A 20,736-nucleotide genomic window follows, 5' to 3' on the forward strand; every position below is an offset into this window, starting at 1 on the left:
GCCATCTTACCTTGGTTATAACGACTGTTGAGATAGTCTTCTTTACAGATGAACCTGTTCTCGTCCAGGACGTAGAGTTCCTCCCCCGTAGATAACTGTTTCCGACACACCATGCAGGTGAAGCATTTGAGGTGGAAAACTTTATTTCTCGCTCTCCTCACCAAGTCCGTCGGAGATATACCCTGACAGCATCCAGCACATTTCGTGCCGTAACGCCTGAAGATATACAGAGAGAAAAATACGGTCAAACCCCCTCCAATCACCGTTTGATGCAAATTATTAACTTACACTATTTAAATTAGCTAAAACGAATCAAAGACCGGTTTGCTTCCGGCAAAAAGCTTTCTAATTACCTAGTGCGGAGCCGCCCTAAAGATGGCTCCACCTTCTTTTGTTTTGCATATCTCGGATATAAGTAGGGAGCGCGTGGCTGCAGAGGATTAAGGGGTCGACGACGTGGCGGATGCCGACATTAAGGGATTAGACTGTTAAGTTGACGAGTGTCAAAGGACGACGCTTCGACGCGTCTTGTCACCTTCTCCGCGCGACTGCTTTAAGGTTAAAGATCAGGTAATCATTTCATTGGACGACACTCATCTGGGGATCAGTTACTTCCATCAACGGAACGGTTATTAAAGCATCTCTCTCTCTCTCTCCCCTCCCCACCTACGTCTTGACAGATAACCGACTCTATCTTCTCGCATGTGAAACTGTCGTCTAAACAGAATATTTCTTTCGTATACGTAGGTATATACACTCCTGATTTAATTCCGAAATGCCTCTTTAGATGCTCTTCTAGTTCTTCAACCGTTAAGAAAATCTTACTACTCAACCAAATGTGTCGTACTATGTTTTCTCTGAGAACTGCGGCATGCTATCAATCAATAGTAAACTAGATACATAACTTAACTATTAAATATCGATTACGGGCGGTACTTTTTAATTTTTTGCATAGTTTTCCTCTAAAAACTACAAATAATAAGCGTTTTATGTCATAGTTATAAACTGATGGACTGCTGAATTATTTTAAATTTTTATAAACATCTTCCTGCGGCAAAATTTAAATTTCGCCCTCTTAGGACCTAAATTTTCAATACGCAAAAAGAAAAACTTCGCAATAATTTACAAGTTATTCTATAGAAAAGAATAATATGTAGTTAGGCTATGCAGGAGAATAATTAAGAAATTGTTAAACTCGATTTTAATGAGATACAAAATCTCTCTTTACAGTTAGATTTGGCCTATGGCTTTATTTTAATTCATTATTTTTAAAGTATAATTAATAGATTGTTATAATTAGTTAAACTGTTTCTACAAGTAGCATTTCCTTTAGCCAGTTTTATAAGCAATAAACCGATTTATAGAGTAGGAAATTAACAATATTCGTCTTCGATAGGTAATAATAGCCATTATGAGTTTATTACCGACCATTACTTTAAGAGAAAAATAAATAAGATTCCTATAATCAATTAATACACAAAGTAGGCCTCTTAATTTCTCTCTATGCGTTAAAGTATACGTTTTTTCATTCTTACACTATGGTTTAATAACTTAAATCTTCGGTTTTTATAGATTTTACATAAACATAATTTAGTTTCTGAATAAAAAACGTAGAAGAAAATAAAAAAGTGAGTGAATAAGTTAACTTATAAGTCTTCTCTACATAGACAATCTCACTCTATAAATTAAAAAAAAAAAATACTCGTTATAAGAGGTAAAATTCAAATCAAACTACTCGAAAAGTCGATATCTAGCATTAAAATATCCATTAAAAAACAGAAAATACACAATTACATACTTCCTAATAAATTAAAACTTATAAAGTTAACTGTCAGATAGACTTTCCTTGAGATTCTTTTGCTATTCGAACTTAGATCTCTGCCCGAATTAGGCTCTTAGAAAAATAATCTTGCTGTATTATTAGGCTAGCTACGTTTACGTTATATTATTTCGAAACTTAAAAAAATATATATTAAATTAATTAACGGCAAGATTAATTTAAAAGATTTTTAGTAATATAACTTGACGTTCAATTAGTAGATCACATATATTACACCTTTAAATTTATGTTTTCGCCGTTTTGAAAAAGAATTTATTTAGTACGTGACTCAAAAATAAAGTTATTTAATTCTAAAGTTAAAGTTTTATTTCATAAATAATTAAAAATATAAGAATTCCAAATTCATTTTAAGTTAAATCTTTACGAACTTAAAAGAGTATTGACGGTTTCATCGTTTTGTCTTATATAAACTTAACTTTATAAGAAAAAGTGTATATTGTGATCATTTAAATTAACTTATTAACCTTTTCTCTCGTAATTTAAGCAATGAAATATGATTTATGGTAATTTTAATATTGAATCATATGACATTTAATTAATTAATTTTTCTTAATGAGTTACAAAATTATGAAATATTCCATATTTTTTATAACTTTAAATTCCTTTTCTTTTATACTTTTTGATGCTTATTGATTAGTTTGTCATTTTTTCGAAGGATTCTTTCGTATGACGACGAAGAGGTTTGCTATATTTATCTGATTTTAAACCGACTTTTGTTATGAAAACGTAAATTAAGCATTTATTGTTGTAAATAATAATTATTAATATATATAAAATAAATATAACAGTTAATGATCGTATAAAGTGCTGTTTTATACGAAAAATAGAGAAGTAAACCCAAGTTTTAATCACCAAAATCTAGTTTCAGTACTAAAATCAATACTAAAACGGTTTAAGCGAAGGTTATGTCCATACAAATATGGCCTACACCTCCCGATTAAGTTTATATTAAAATAAATATTAAATATACAGTTTTTTTTTCTAAGTTTTAACTAAATTCTTTAATTAAACTTATATTACGATCAATTATTTACCGGGAATATATCTTATTTCTTTATTTTCCCGAAGCTACAAATTTATATTGTTAGGAAGTCTTCTCGGAACAATGGGAAAATTAAAGGAAATAAATAAATAATAAATTAAACACGAAAATTTATTCACATTTTTCTATAAAAATAACTTAAATTCGCATATAAATTTAGATAAAATTAAAATTAAATCCTCGTTTTATTATCGCAACGAATATTATTATTTGATTTTGATGCTAAACTCGATGATTCTATCAGTTTCAACAATTAGTATTAAATTTCCATAATCTAAAAGTAATTTTATAAGTTGTTCGAAATATTAATTTTAATTATAATTAGTAAAGATCACTTACAAAAGATTACAAATATTGTAATTTGGCGAATATATTAAATGTTTCGTAGAATGATTAGAAGAATTCTTCGTACTCGATTGTGAGTTTGCTTTAAGATTGTGTGTGTCTTAATACGTCTCTCTCTTAATTGTGAAGATAGACTTTAAATTAAACTCGTTTAGAGATGCAAAAAATCTTTTTTAGTCTTCTTTTGAGCTAATATTGATACGATTATACGCAGTCGGCGAGATCGTCGGGCCTTAAAAAATTCTGCTATCGCGGATTAGGGTTCGAGCACAATCCATCCACCATAATTTTTCATGGACAATACGGATTTTATCACGTTTCACATTGACTAAACCCATTGCTTTAGATTAGGTCTAACTATATTAGAAAAAATCGAAGCCAGTCTATAACCTTTATGCGACGATGACTCGCGTAACAAATACACTAATTCAATATCACGGAATGTTGCATTTCTATAATTAAGGCCATATGGTAGATAGACTATTGCATTTATCATTATTTTCAGATCAAAGTACTCGTATTACGTACGATGCATACTAAGATAAATAAAATCTTGGAATCTATGTCATTTACCTTCGTCCATTAGCTGGCATGGGTGCTATCAGACACGACACAGTTCGAGGAACCATCTACGATATTTTTCGTGTATTCATTCAAATCGTCGAGATATTTTACATATTCGGAAACAAGACGTTTAAAGAGAGTTTTAAAAACAAATAACTTAATTTGTTGAAGATTATAAATACACGAATTCGTCAAATTCATTGGCATCTTCAAAAAAAATAAAAAATAAAAATTATCACAAGTACAGCTTTAAAGTAACTTAAAAATTAAGCGAAGATCAGCTTATTAACGGAAACAATTTCCTGTTTTCGCTTCCGATAATTTACTGAACATTGAAACGTCTTTTACAATTGTTTTTGGATGTTTTGACAAGTTAATTTGAAAATGTCCCGCAGTTAAATTTTAAATAACGCGCCTGACGATAGATTCGGACATGTTTAATAAGAATAACAAATAAAAATAAAAGAAAAAAAGTGCATGCTTATTAGGCGAAAATTCTGATGATCATTAACGAGATTTCGGTAGAATACATTTATCCTTTAAAATGTAATCTAATTTACAGCTTGAATGTACTATTTGCGAATCAATTGTATGATGTTGTTATGTTAAATACTTTACAGAAGTTTGTAAAAGCATTTCGACTTCCCCTAAGCCATGTTCTACTTAAGATCTTTCAGGAAGTTTTATCCACGTGACTCCTTAACTCATCCGTCCTCTTCATTGTAAATTGCCTGAAGATATTGACCCGCTTAAAACAGTTTGATATTAATTTTCTCATTCGAATCTACGCGGCGACTGAGACATTTTATGAATTTTTCTTATTATTTTACATTTTAAATTCTGTAATTAAATTAGATTTATTCTCAGAAATTACTCTGAGATATAGATGCCGCTTAGGCTAATTTTTACGTACGTTTCTATTTTGTAGAAAGAAAAAAAAATGCAGGAAAGAATTACGAAAATAATAATTTGATCCCGTTTGAAAAATAGTTTTCTCTGATAATAACTGCATACTTATTAGTATTCTTCTCTGTTAAGTTACCCATGCATATGCAAATTTCGTAAACTGTGTTTTTGAACTTTCGAAAATTCGAACTTCATATTAAATGTTATAAACATGTTTAACTTTCTTCTTCTTCTTTACAATTTAATGGAAACTTTCTGGAAATTTTTTCCACTTAGATTTCTTCATAATTCAACTCTTCTGATGGCGTTTTGAATCGAGTTTTAAAAATGATGCCAAAGTAAAAAGAGAATGTCGAAGAAGCCGAGGCCTGTATCCAAAATTCGCGAAATTTCTATCTTCGTAGATGATGAATTCTCGTCTATACAAATCGAAACAACATAACAGATTAAAATTATATTTAGGCCTATATAGAGTATAACTAGCTCGTTCTTCGGGCTATTGTTTTAAGTTTATCAACCGAATAAAGGATTTAAATATTATAAATTTATATTCCTCAATATCTAAAAAATAACTAAAAGTAACACTTGCAATTGTATTTTATCCGAAACCGAACACGATATAAGTAATTTTAAAACTTATTATTTTATGGACATTTTGTTTTTCTTATAATTAAACTATAATCTCCGAATAGGCCACGATATGATACTCTACGAAATTAATAGTTTTGAATAAATATATTCCACATACGAGGCGAAGCGACAGAGTAATGCATATAAATCTCTTATCAGTGAATAAGAAAAAATAAAGCTAAATTACCACATAATAAAAATAAAGACGAGAACCGAATGTGGTTATTCTCTAATAGCAAAAATCTCGGATAATCCGGTTTTGCTTTAATAGGAGCCGGTTAAACGGGATGTTAGTTCACTTATCTTCGGGCGACATGTCATCTGAATTGTGGTCTTTGACATTTTGATCAGAACAAAATCAGACATCGATCATGGTTTCTCAGCAGCCATGATCGATGGCTAAGTGATTTCAATGATAATGTAGGTCTATCTGTACAAATATTATCCATTGGAAGATCACAACCACTCGCGATTCTCTAACAAACAGGTATTTGTCCATTTAATTTTGTACAGCCTCCATTCGATTTAAAATTCATTTTGGAAGATTAATTTCTCCTGTTTTTAATACTGGAATTTTTCTTCTAATATCCATAAATATATTCTGCGACCGAGGGCATTTATTAAAACGATAAGATAATCAGTTTTATGGGAAAATGTACTCGTTGTTTAAACATTTCTTCTTGAAAGAGATAGACCAAGTAAGCAAAGTGTCCTTACGTTTGATTTCTATACAGTTTTAAACACTATTATTACAGAGAGATATCATCTCATGCGAGAAAGAACTTTTTTCTTTCTAAATAATCGACTATTTTACCTATAAAGCTACAGTTTTTGCTTACGAAATCGACAATTGCATCCTTACTAACACGTTTTAGTCATCACAATTACTAAATTACGATTTAAATATCATACCCAAAATACAAATTTACCTATTAAACAGCAATTTAAAACTATTGTGAGAAAGTTTAACTGGTGACAAAGGTCAAAAGAACGAGAAAAGAGCTCGCCAAAGAATAAAGGCTGTAAAGGCAGCCATTATAGCTATTATTTAACATTGCCAACTCTGCTTTCATGTGGATTAATAATCAAACGAAGTGCTACTCGAGCAGATTACCCATTAAATCTGATAAATTTGGCTTCTCTCTCTCTCTCTCGTTTACTAGACGATATTCTTAATGTTTTCTAGATAAATGAATCGGAAGACAGATGAATTAATCGAAGCAGACTGATCTTGTTTAATAACCTATAATAAACTGGTCGCCTGCTCTTCGCTACTTATATAAAATACATATTAATAAGAGTTTTGGATCGCGGCCTACGAAGAATTTCGTAAAAACATTAACTTTATAACTAAATCAACTGATCCAATACTTGTAGAATTCTAAAACCTCCACATAATGAAAGAAGATAAGTCAAAAACTTTCTAATGAAGTATGGCGCATTTTCAATGCTCCTCGAGATAAAATTTAGTTCGTTTGGAGCTTAAAATTTATAATTATCTCTTCCAAAATTATATAAACTATTCTGCATAATCTGCGGATAAATTTTGTGAAGTTTTAAAGCCATAATCTACAAAACTTATCATTTTTTGCTGCATTATAACACCACAAAAGAGGGATACGTTTCGTGCATATTCCCTTACGATGCACTGTACGAGATATAAATATAACTTATTTCTATATAAAAATTCTTATACAGAAGAATAAAATAGATGTGGAAAAGGCTAGTGTCTAATGTCAACACTTCATGGTGTCTTAAAACAAAAAAAAAACTTCGTTATATTAATATAAAGACGTATGAAGCATCTAATCCGTTCTCTTACAATGTCCAAAAATCGAATCTTTACAGTAGAAATCACTTAATTATCATTGAATAAACAAACTTATTTCTGGACTCAATATAAAGAAAGGTTTCCCTATCAAAGTTTATCTACGATTATTAAGATTAAACACTCTTAAACTACTTTACTACCGTTATAATTTTAACAACCGATATAAAATATATATTTGTATGGACAGTAAATTAATCGTTGTATACATAGTATTGTCATCTTCTCATATTACCTATCAGATTATTAATGTTTAGCTATCAAACTATATATATTAAACTAGTGAGATCATAAATTAATGATATATATAGTTAAGAGCTACGGTAACTATCATCAATTTAGATCTTTAAATTGTCACTTTAAATATGTTTTTAACCTTATTTTTTAAATACGAATTAATTTTTTTATCATTTACATCCAAATCTCCGATTACCTATATCAATATTTTCATGAAATTTTAATTCTATAAATTAAAAAATAAATAAATGTCACAAGATGTGGAATTTCCGAATTGGAGATAAATAAGGTTTACTTAAAGATATTCAGAATAATTTTAAAGTTTTTAGTCTACGAAAATGTTTCAAAATCATATAAATCTTGTGGCTTTGAAGGATTTCTAAAATCGCTTAGTCTGAATAATTTCTAAAGTTTTCGAGCTACGAAGAGTACCTTAAAATCTTCCGACTCTAGATAATTTCTACCAAAAATTCTTGAAAACTCGCGGCAGTTTAGCAATTTCTAAAATCCGAGAAATTCTTAAAATCCTGTTCCTCCGAGCGCCTTTCGAAAATATTTACTATAAAACGAAAGAATATAACTTTAAGACAAGATCTAAGAACTCATAATATACATCAATTTTATCGTATTTAACTTTTACAGGATGACAAACTCGGTCTCCAATTCCCAAAACGGTGTTTGCTTTATCGATTTTAGACCATTTATACAATTCATAATTAACAAATTCCGCAACTGTTGAGACGGTTTCTCCGTACATTTTTACCAACCAAATAATATATATATATATTTCCTTTCTTTTTATCGAGAAAAAATTCCAACCGTCACTTTCTTTCCAGTGTCATTTGACATTTTAAACTATACTATACTTTGTGTTTTAAAAAAGACATATAAGATCCTTACTCGTGGTATGTTTACAAATAGAATATATCCTATTGAACTACCAAACACGTAGCCACGCCGCTGCCACTTATAAATGATTATTTAAGCAAAATTGATATTTATGTAGCGAAATATATAAAAATAAAAGAAACCAATAACTTAAAAAATCGATAGAAAATCTTGTGATAAATAATCGTTAGATTTACCAAGAGCTATAAATTCTATTGATTTTTTACAATAGGATAAATAACCATAATTTATTTTTATCCATACTTTTTATTCCTAGACTATATTTAAACAGCTGCTTTTTAATCATATTAAATTGTTGAAACTGATTTATTCATTCTTTTATATTATTATTATTATTATTATTAATTTTCTTAAATGAAAATAATAATTTTGTAATAGATTAAACACGTAAATCGATAGAATTTCTAATAAAGGGACTGAATGAATTATCGAGTTTTTAATATAAATTGTTGGGGGAAAAAATTAAGATGTATCAAATATGTTTAATTAGGATATAAAGTTTTTAATTATTATAATTTTATAATTATTTCTAAACTCTTCGATAATAAAATAACAGATCAGATTCGCTCTTAAATACTTAAATATGATAGATTTTTGTTTTCGAATTCCTAACATGCTTAGCGTTTAACAAAAATTCTTTCGATATATCATCATAGGAAATTTCTCGGGTGTATCAAAAGCTGTTTTTTTTTCCTTCTTTTTTTCCCCTTTCTTTAAAAAAAAATCTAGAAAAGAACTTACACTTTGTAAAATTCGTAGTAAATTTTTACATCTTTATATGCAAATATTTGTTTTTCCATTTCACCAACATAAGAAAATTTTGTTTTAAATTGAAAATGGGCAATTCGAATATCTCGCGGACCAATTTCTTTCATGTTACATTTTTCTTTTTAAGAAATTACTTAGGTATATTGGTTCCTTATCATAAAGAATCAGATTTTTACGTCCCTTCACAGTTTTCGAGAAGTTTTTTCTCCCATAAGTTTTCTATTTGATTAAAAGAGTCGGGGCAAGAAGAAGGAAAAAAAATATATATATATATATTATTTATATATAAAAAAATAAAGAATAAACAAACGGAAACATGAAATAAAGTGAAAGAATTTTTGTTCTGCGTGTTGTCTTAACACAATATTTTTTTTATATTCCCTTCAGCATTTATTTAGATTCTTCGTCAGCAATGTGACCACCTTACAGAAACGAAAAATCGATACTTCGGGAATTTTTTTCTTTTTTTTCCTTTGCTCCTCCTCTATATCCACTCTTCATTCGTTGTCGGGTATGATTTTATTACTTTTTTAATTTGTTTTTTAATGTCATTCAATAAAATGACAGAACAGCTCATCGATAGACAGACGTGTGTCCAGATTAGGATATCTAAAGTCCTCTAAGAGAAACTTCTTAGTCAGATATTTATCGAGTTTAATGTTTTATTGGTACACTTTTCAGATAACGGCTTTTTATTATGGTTGCGGTGACACTCGCCACGGAAAATGAACCCCCAAACTCGATTTATAGTTAGATGACAAGTTGTTCCGCCGGCCTTTACGAAATTTTGCATTCTTTATATATTTTGGATAGCAATATGTGTCGAGTCTCGTCCTTGTCTACGAAAGCTGACAGCATTTGACGACAGAACTTAGCTCGATTTTTACTTAAAAACCGACTTTATTTAGTAAAATTAATGAAAAAATACGTAGGCCCTATTAGATTTATTATTATTCTACATGCTATTACATCTGTATTTTTAATTTATATATATTAAATAAATAAATGTAAACATTTAATTAGATTTAGTTGTAATAATAACTCTATGACATATTTCGTTAATGGCAGCCTATTTTTACATACCAACAGAAACTTGAAATGTTGTTTTTGACCTTTAAAGAAGTAAACTTACTCTGTAGATCCTAGATTCCTTACGTGTTAGATATTAGAATTAAAGAGAAAATTAGTTAAAATTTATAAATCATATGATAAAAACTTTGACTTCGTTTTTAACAATTTTGGACACGTTAAATGATTGATAAGTTCCTTCAGATATCTGATTAAAATATCAAAAACTGTTGACATAATCTATATAAATTCCTCCATGTTCAGAAGAGAATTGCGATTATAAAAGCTCTACAAGCTGTCAAAATTCAAAGAAACACAAGTTTTTTCGGATTTTGACAGCTACGGAATACAACACAAAAGGAATGCAGATGGCTTAATGTGGAAGTTACTTATGTAACTTACATAACCTTGGATGTGATTATAAATATATGTGTTTATATCCTGTTTGTAATGTAATGAAAATTATTTGAATTGATCATTGCGTTTGCTCACAACTCGATCGTATCGTTTGATTCAAATATTCATAAGTCTAAATAAAGATATGAAGATGCTCGTGTCATCGAGTTACAGCAAGTATACTAATTCAAACATTAAAAAGCCAGGCCTAACGTATTATGAGCTAAGTTATCGAATATTTATGCTCAAATTTATATAGGCCCTAAACTTGGTGCGAAATAATTTTTGGTATTTAAGAATTAAAGACTTAAATACTTTAATGTGTAAATTAACAGTGTTTAAAAGAGTATAATGCCAAAATGAAAACTGAACTTTAGATGTGTCAAAATGTATTGTTTGATGACACGATCGAGTTTATCTCAAACATTTTGGTGAATAATTGTTCTCTGCCGTGTTTTCCTCCTTGTTTTCTTCGCAGAAACGGGACAACGACAATAGAAATCGTTTAGACAAACGAGATTCTTCACTGTTGGGAGCATTCACATTAAGTGAGCATTACTTCATATGGACAAGATTTTAAAAATAATCTTTCGGAAATGGGAGGAATCCTGTTTCATGTGGCGAGTTGTTTGAGTTGTTATTGCCCCGAGGACAAGAAACAGAAAACAAAGAAGAACAATAATAATGAGATATTTATGAAGGCTGCAGTTTGCATTCAAGGACAAGGATCGGTAGAAAAACGAAGTTAAGTCAAACAAACATAGACAAATTAGGGGATGCTTGAATGTTTTAGACCCTAGTTATATTTAACGATATAAACGACAACATCCAAATTCTGGATATTCCAGAGATAAGGAGACAAATGAGAGAATACGAATGTACTGTACTGTACCGTACCGTACTTTGTACTATTTTGGAGAAGTGAGTGAGGAATGATTATGACATTTGTTAGACATGTTGGAATGTGCAGAACATACCACCGAGGAAAAGCTCGAAAATAGAGAAGCTGGGAGTTACATTTTTAGAATATTTACTTCCTTTCTAAGAAAATGTAATAAGAAATATCCTATTAGCATCGGATAGTTTTTACATTATCGAGAATGAAGTTTTTTCCAACATAAATATATCATAATACGATTCGAAGATTGGAAGTTAATCAAAATTTTGTTGCATTTCACACCAGATCCTTGGAAGAATTAAAGAAGTAAATGGATGTCTCATCATCTGACATTTCCAAAGTAATCATTGAAACAGAAAGCACCGATAAATCTTTCCGTCTTGGCAAAAATCTCTTAAGTAAATTTAGAGGGAGGGCGCGACCATTCCCATGCATTCGATTCGCAGTCTAGTCGTTTGGTGGCAGATGACAGGCAAATGTTATTTCATTTACTAATGCAATAATCGTCATTTGGATCGTGGAAAAAAGGTATAGAGAGATGAAAGAAGAACCTAATAGAGTAAAGAAATGTGCTGAAGAATTTGAGTCGAGGACAGCGAGATGGACCTTCCGTCAAATGAAGTCGGAAATTTAATGAAGCTCGCTTTTAGAATCAAACGAGATATTTTTATTTTCTGTTTCTTTTAAAGATACTCGCTCTTCCATCATTTCCTAAGGCGAGAGCATTTCTTTCTTCACTAGAGTGACGCTTTTCTTTCAAACGCATTAAATGAATGTTTCTGCATTTTCCTTAGAAATACACAAGAATTCTTTTCGTCAAGTCGCTTCTAGTTTAACAGGAAAGCTTTTATTAACCATATTTAACATTCACTCCGATAAACAAAACTCAAACCAACAATAGTAAATCTATCAGCCTATTAGCCTATATTCCACGATTATGTTATATCTTGTAGAAATTAAGCTAACCTGAGGATATAACACAATTGTCTACAAGTAAGTTAAAAAATCTATTATTGGTGATTTAAATATAGATAAAGTTATTTATATTCATTACTACGTTTATAAGAAGTGGTCTAAAAATTCCATAACTTCACAGAAATGCTGTAAAAAAGCAAAATCAGTTAAAATGATGGATATTCTATCAATAAAACATATCCGTGGATTATTTTTCCAGATTTGGATTTAAAAATTTTCACACGCTCGACAAACAGAAGTTGAGCAGATGGAAACCAATTTAGCACAGCTATCGACTACTAAAGCAAACCTCATTCGCTTTCATTCTTTTTATCTGTAATATGTTATTTAACATTAGGAGAAAGTCGATAACTCATCGTCTAGAAAAAAAAAATTCTTTCTCCTCCTCTTCTAGTACTAATTAAGCGCTTTTTTGTCCAATAGCCGGAGTGTCGAACATTCAACCCAGGCCCATTGACAACCGCAGAGCTGCACAGAAGAGATCTCGTTGGCTGAACAGCAACTTATAGTCTCTTTCACAATGTAACCTTTCAAAGCTTGTTTGCTTTGCTACTCGACCAGCTACGCCTTCAGTCTGCATCTAGCTACAATTCATACTCGCTCATTTGTTATTCTTAACTATTTATTTGTCAGATTTTCCCCGATATTTCTCCTTACGTATCGACTTCATTGCACTCCGCTTAATATATAATTCCCAATTCGAGATATTATTCTTTTCACTTAATGATAAATTACACTCTTGGCATCTTCATATTCATCCAGATGAGAAGAGAATTCCTGTGAATAAAATCTGATTAGACCAATTTTAGTGAAGAGGGAAATATTTCCAAGTTCTGTTTGTCTGTAAGGGGAAAAATATCTAGAAAATAAAAGTCAAAAACCTACAGTGAAAAAAGAAGTAAAAAAAAAAAAAAATCTCGAAGTAACTATGTCGGTTTAAGTATAGACTCCGTTGTTTTAATAGTCCCTGTAGACAGAAATGCACCTTGGAATTTTCTATTCAACCAGTATTTTTGAAAGATACTAACCTGCAATATAATATTCATCCACAACAATTATTGATGACAGACGGCAACATCTGCCTCTCTCTCTTTCTCTCACTCTCAATAGTGAATCATGGGGCAGGTGGCATCCTTTGAATAAAATCACCGAGAAGGGGATCATTGTAAAATATCAAACTCCGTATAAATACTAACAGGTTATTCAATTGTGTTTTGAGTGGTTCTGAAAATCCAAGTTAAACATCGAAAAACCTAAAGAACACCATCGAATTTCTTTTAAAAAATATTAAAGAACAAATTCGATCGGTAAAGGTTGCAATTATAAGTTCTGTAATATTCATGCTATAAAGAATTTTGAATTTCAAAACTGAGCCTTTAATCACTAAATTACAGTCGCGCACTTCCATAGTTTATTTTACTTTTCTTTTTAGATATAGCTTTTTTTTTTTTTTTAAAAAAAAAAAAAAAGAAGAACAAAGATTGTTTAAAAGTTTAAAACTATTATAAACTGTATAGATTCTGTAGAATATGGTAAATTTATTATTTTAAAACACTATTAATTGGAAAAAATATAGTTTTTGCGTATTGAAAATAATGATTGGATACCAAAAAGATAGAGTGCTATAAAGATTTTAAAAAATATATCATGAAAAATGAAAGATTGGGGTGCAGACCTTGAAAAGAGATGTTACAAGATGAAATGGCTTCAGTGTCAAATACAATGATTGGGGTCCGTGTGGAGAGAAAAGCAATTTTGAGGAAAGGAGGAAAGCCAGGTTCAGGTGGAAGGAAAAAATGTCTTTAGGTAGCCTTTATAGTTGTTTGTTTGTTTGTTTGTTTTTTTACTTTTTCACCCCCAGGAAGATCAAAGAATAATTATTCTGTTGGAATATCTGCCTTCAATAAACACTCCATGCAAAATGGAATACCATATCTTAATTTAGTCTACAAGTATTAGCTTAAATATTTAAAGGAAAGTGTTGATTTAAAAAAAAAAAATGAAATTATCTGTCTCTTAAGATTTCTAAAAATGCTAGGCCTATATATTTTTGATATAAAAATCAAAATACTACCAATCGACTGATAGACTGCATTGCATTTGTATTTAGAGCTTAAATCCAAATGATGATTGGAACTGGAAAATAAATGTTTTTCTATTTGAAGTTCCTTTTTGTTGTTAGCTGCCGGTAAGAAAACTCAATTAAAATTTTGTAATTTTTTAGTTTTGAGAGATCCGCTTGAAAAATTTATATAAGCTACGTTACAAATACATAAAAACAAAATTCAAAACGAAATAAGCAAAAAATAAATTCAATTTATCTGTTCTTTATATGTGATCATCCAATGTAAATCAACCTATTAATTGTTCCAGAAAGTAAACTTTATAACTATTATAAAATTGAAAATAACATCTTTTTTATTATAAAGTTAACTTAAAAATATATATAATTTATATAGACCATAGTATATATAATTGTACAATAATTCTAACAAATACAATAATGTGTAGTTATATGATGAAGTTAGTTATAAATGATAAGGTTCTTCATACATTTTCAATACTTCTATTGTTTTTTTTCTTTTATCAAAATAATTTTAATAATAATTTCACCATAAATTAAATTATCCTAAATATTTATATATATTTTTTAATGCTAAACATTAAGATTAGACAAGATGATGTTTTTAATGTAATTAGCAAATTCTTAATGTCATCAAACACAGAATTCTGAAAAAGTTTTACTAACCCAAAAATAAAACTAGCTGGAAGCAATAATTTACATATTACATGATAAATATTGTTAATTAATAATTATATATAATATTTAAAAATATTTGAAAAGTTTTAGATATAATAATTATATTTATATAATAGAACTTTGATAAAAACAAATGTAATACTTTAAATGATATAAAAATTAATTCTTAAATCTTTTCTAATTAAACAAGCCTTTAAATATTTTTATTTTGCATAAATATAGATTATTATTATTACTAAATAACTATTTAAATCAGCTTTAATTTATAAATAATAAATTAAGATTAAATTATAATTATTTTTTTGTATGACTGCGGGTTATATTGACTGTTATAAGTTTGGCTTTTGCCTAATTAGTTTAGTTAATTTATGTAGATTTGAGAATTTGAATAAATTTCAACATGGTTGTGTATAAATATAATGATACAAAAATTATAACTTGACAACTAGAATATTTAATTATAACAACTTTCCCCTTTCTTCTATCATTTTATTTTATTTTTATTTTTTTATTTAAATAAGTAAATAATAGTTTTCTCCAGAGAATGAATTATTTTAATATTAAAAAAAAGAACAATAAGTATTTGATTGTATACATATCACAAATTAAATTTTAGAATTTTATATACAAAACGAGAAAAATCAATGAACAATGATTAAATTCATTGAGAAGCTAATCATTAGAAACAAAAGCTTATCTTCTTTGAAAAGTTAATTTAGATTCTATTATAAAGCAAATCCTTCATACTATCATATGAAAATAAATTATAAAGTGACAGCAAACTGTTTTTAATGCAAAAATTATCAAAGTAAATAAATAAATAAATAGAGTAAGATTTTATTACTTGGTTTAATCAAAAGTTCTAATACTTTTTATTTAAAATTTATTTTAAAAAATATTTCATAAATAATTACTCCAGCTTTTTATAACTGTTAACATGACATATATTCAGTTAAGAAACAGGCCTATTAATTCCAAGAGTTTACTCAATTTAGTGAGATTTTTCCTCTCTCAAAATATTATACAATTGTATATATATATATATATATATATATATTTCAATAGTTAAATAATTTTTTTAATAGAATTTATAAACAATATTTGCTTGACAATCATGCATGTGAATGCCAAACAAGTATTGTTATTATATTAAAGGCCTATTGGAATATTTTCCTCAATTGATGATTACAGGAATTTAAGGTGTTAAATGGCAAAAGAATGTTTACATCTCCAACAAGTATATTATCATTTATACACATTAAAAGGTTAATCAGTTTTAATTTAATCAAGATATTTGCTTGCTGCCATCAATTCCCTGCTGCTATTCAGAAGTGTAAACTTAATTTCACTTAAGCAAAATACTGTAAAGACGCTTTAAAATATTATTATTATTATTATTATTATCTTTAAATGAACTGCATTTATGTTTTTAATGAGTGGTATTTAAACGGAACAAAACATCAAGACAATTAAAAATATATAGCAATGGGGGGGACAACTTACCTGTGGTCAGCTGAATACCTGTGTAGAAAGTTGCATAGTAGTTAGTATTCACTTGCAAATAATTATCTTTGTCTTTTTCATTTTGACCGCGTGCCCACTGCCCCCAGCTAACTTTAAGGGGAGGAAACCTGAAAAGGACTTTGTGTGTCGTTGAAAATGTTGAATTGTGATGGATGAAGTTGGTAGTCTACTCTGTTTAGGCCTAGCTTCTATTCTCTCGTGAAACTCATTGCAAAGACTAAAATCTTTTCGAAAATAGATGCTTTCATAAGAACTTAATATATTTAAATTACTGTGTATGCATTTCATAACTCTCAAAATTATAGGTCTACTTCGCATTAACTTCATCCATTAGAGTATTTTATTTGCAGTTTTACTTTAAATACTGTATTTTTTCCCTCGAAAAAGAAATATGGTTTTTAAAAAAGAAAAAAACTTGAATAATTTATCTTATTTAACTGTTATTAATTGCAGTTAAATTTATTATAAAAACTATTCTAATAAAATTTCACTTTTCACTTCTAATCAAAGTTTTTATCAGAAAGAGTAAAACATAATTTACTATTGTTTACCATTTAGACGAATTACAATGATTTAAAAAATAATAATCAATAACTTATTAATGTTTCCAATTTTGTAATAATTATTTACTATTATATATATATATATTCAGTCTATATATCTTGTTAATGGTATTTCCATAAACGTTTATATATACTTAGTAGCCTAGTTTAAAAATTAACAGTTTTTAGCAAGTTATTAGTTTACAAAAGGATTTTTACAACGGCAAATTTTCACAACAAACAATTCTTGTTTGTTTATAGACTTTTGTTAATGTATGAACCAATCAAAAGTAACCCCACAATTAAATAAGTTTTAATATATAAATAGATAAATAACATTACATCAACTTTTGAGATGTTTATATTTTGATTAAAAAATATATAAGCAGTAAATGTTTGCTACTTTTTAAACCTTATTCTCCATATAACAGAAGAAAATAACTATAAAACAACACAAAACTGTATATAGCTCCTATAATCAATTATAAGCAAATTCCAACTATCAAAACAGTAACTAAATCATATTAGTAAACAATAAACAGATCCTAATCATCTTGAAAGGATGAATCCTATCAATTGAGTATACAATAAGATCATCTATATCTTATATTATTTCTATTTATGATTTAATTTAACAGAATTTTCATCTTAAAAAAGATGAGGAATCATCTATATATATATATGTTAACCTTTAGTCTGTATGTATTTGTCAATATCTTATAGTTAAAATTATGTACAGTACTGTACTTTGAAAGGAGTTATATATTTTAAGCTCCTGTTTTTAAATAGCTGAGTTATAGGCAACCACTGTAACTTATTTCTAGAAATAGTAAATTTTTAAAATTTAAGTACAGCATAATTTAATTTTGACAATTTAACACATTCAAAAACATAAGGTTAAAGTTGAAAAATATAAAACTTCTTATGATTCATCACAATTGACACAGAAAGTGAAATTCTATATATTATTTATCACAAAAACCTATTCTAACAATTAATGTATAATTTATATACTACAAAAGTACATTATTAACAATACTTAAACTGAAATGCATTTTTAATTATATTTAAATTTAATGTAGTATAAAACAACAATAAGTAATACAAAATTTAATGCTATATTATGGATCCTAAATTATAGCAAAAGCAGTTTTATTTATTCCTCATTTTATTATTAAACAATCTAATTTATTAATTTTAATTTATAGTAAGAGTGGTTTTTAAAAATTCATCCATCTCTTTATACAATTCTTTATTTTAAATAAAACTAAACACTTTCTATCAATATTTAAAAGTCTTAATGTCATTTAAGTAAAACTCTGTTCCTTTTTTAAAATGAATTTAAGCATGCCAAAGTACCTATTAACTGAAAGAGGTCACTTTTATACAACATTTTTTAACATGTCAAATTGCTTATCTTTGTGATAAGCAACTCTTTCAAATAATCATCTTCAAAACAAATTTTTTATTTTTATTTTAAACTTTCATAAATCTAGAAATCCTAGTTATGATAATTAAAGTGAATGACTTTATAATAACAACAATAATTTACTAACTGCTTTTATTATCTCCATTTAATTCAGATAATTATGCCATAACCAAGTTAAGCTTGGCAAGTTTTTATAGACCAGATTCTGCTATCTATACCTATTAATTTCTCATTTGTCACATTTAAGTGATTGGAAAAAAATGTTTTTTAAGTGGAATTACATTGAATATCATTCTGTAATATTAATTTTTGCATGAAATATTGGGGAAATTTAAAATTCGATTTGTTTGGATACTTACAAAAGAGTTAATAATGTCATTTATTTTGTTTGAAGAATTAATCGTCGGCTTCAATAAAAAAACAAATAACAAGCTGATAATTATGGTTGTATTTTGTAATTATTAATTAAAATGAAAATGTTCTCGGTTTTAAAAAGCAAACAGAGGTAAAACTCGTAACCGAAAATTGGGTTTGTTCTAATTCTGTCTTGTAAATAAATAAACAAGTTCAGCAAACTCGTTATAAGTTTTAGTAAGTAAATTTCAAAGATTAAACAAGTTGGGTCAATTAGTTTTGTCAAAGAGGAGTCCTCCGACCGAGTTGACATTAGCTGAGAATCATTTTGACATGATAAAAGTGTTAAAATGCTAATTGCCTCGTTTATTTTGTTGTAGAACGTGACATAAAGCCCTTTCTAGCATATATTTTATTTGTCCACTGCACAAATTAACAACAGAGAACCTAATTAATATAACGGCTTTTAACAAATTGGGTAAGAAAACAAGGTAGAAAGTTTTACTGGAAATGAATATTCAGCAGTTAAGTTTAGAACTGACCTTGGTCATTCCAGTTAAAACAAGTCAGCCAGCGTGTGAAAACAGCTGATAATAGGGATTAAGTGACCCCCTCACGATTGTCAATCACGGTTTCTAATCCCTGCTGGGAGTGGCATCCTTTGCTTTCCCGACCACGTGTACCCGATCTAAAGATACTTAAATGTGTCACCTGTACGCGTTTAAAGCTTAACTTAAAGGCTTCTAAACTAAAATCTACTTAACTGTCAAAATATCGACCCTAGACCGGTATAAGTGTTCCAACCCATTTTAAGACGTTAGAAGAGAGGAAAAATTATTTTGCCACTCGTCAGATGCGTTAAATATTTACGCTGTTAATATAGGAAGATGGATAAATTTTCGCTTTTAAATGTCATTAACCCGATAACGATCTAGATATTAAAATGCTGCCATTGCGTTTTAACAGTACTTTAAAAGATGGGAAAACGACATCGGAAGCTTTATAACCCGTTAAATACAACTCTTGTAAATAATTACTAGAAACGTAGGAGAAGGAAGGCTTTGAACTTACTTGAAGAAATCGTTTCTGCAGTAAATTTTCCCATCTCTCGAAAAGCACTTCTCTGTCAAATTACATTTGCAGTCACAGCACTGGACACACTTAGCGTGCCAAGAACGGTCTAACACATTGAGTAAAAATCGGTCTAGGATGGGACGATCACATCCGGCACATTGCACCATCTTCATATTGGCATAACAATCGAATTAGCACCCACACTCGACGACTGTCCGATGGAAAAAAACGAAGGTAATTTTCCAGCCGAAATGCTAATGTTCGTGTAGGAAACTGGCTGGTTTGACAGGCAGCGTGCACCTCGCTATTGTACACATGGGGTCAGTCGATGCGGCCTACGACGGAGCTTACACGGTGCCATCTGCGCAGACGGGCTCGTCACCCCGGTACCTAGCTTCGCAGCAGGAAATTTATTTTCCTCTTCGTGGCGTTAAGGCGGGACTAGCGAGTGCCTATCAAACTCAGTCTCACTCTACTCTCTCCACCGCTCGCCTCACTACCACTGGTTGGCTGGTTGGGCTGAGCCTTCAGAGTCAAACGCGTTGCCGGCTATCTCGCTCATTCTCTCTACTTATTCTTTTGTTAAGATTTTTTTTATCGGGAGATATGTCAAACTTGCCTGTTTGTACTTCAACTCCATTCTAAT

The 20,736-nt window shown here is 29.1% G+C and overlaps 1 protein-coding gene across 2 annotated transcripts in view; it reads right to left on the reverse strand.

Moving 5' to 3' along the window:
* The window catches only part of LOC136984374 (LIM/homeobox protein Lhx1-like), a 32,046-nt gene extending 11,481 nt beyond the window's left edge, over positions 1–20,565 (reverse strand). The window contains exons 1-2 of one of the 2 annotated variants that reach the window (XM_067281337.1): positions 20,088–20,565; positions 11–216 (exon numbers count right to left, since the gene is read on the reverse strand). In XM_067281337.1, the coding sequence (XP_067137438.1) occupies positions 11–216; positions 20,088–20,263 (382 nt within the window). In that variant the 5' untranslated portion in view covers positions 20,264–20,565. Of the gene's footprint in view, positions 1–10; positions 217–19,558; positions 19,652–20,087 lie in introns of those variants that run through there. The other variant, XM_067281338.1, reaches the window with a different exon arrangement.
* Between the last annotated feature and the right edge of the window lie 171 nt (positions 20,566–20,736).

The sequence above is a fragment of the Centruroides vittatus genome, unplaced genomic scaffold, assembly GCF_030686945.1.
Source record: "Centruroides vittatus isolate TY-2023 unplaced genomic scaffold, ASM3068694v2 contig_918, whole genome shotgun sequence".
NCBI classification, from domain to species: domain Eukaryota; kingdom Metazoa; phylum Arthropoda; class Arachnida; order Scorpiones; family Buthidae; genus Centruroides; species Centruroides vittatus.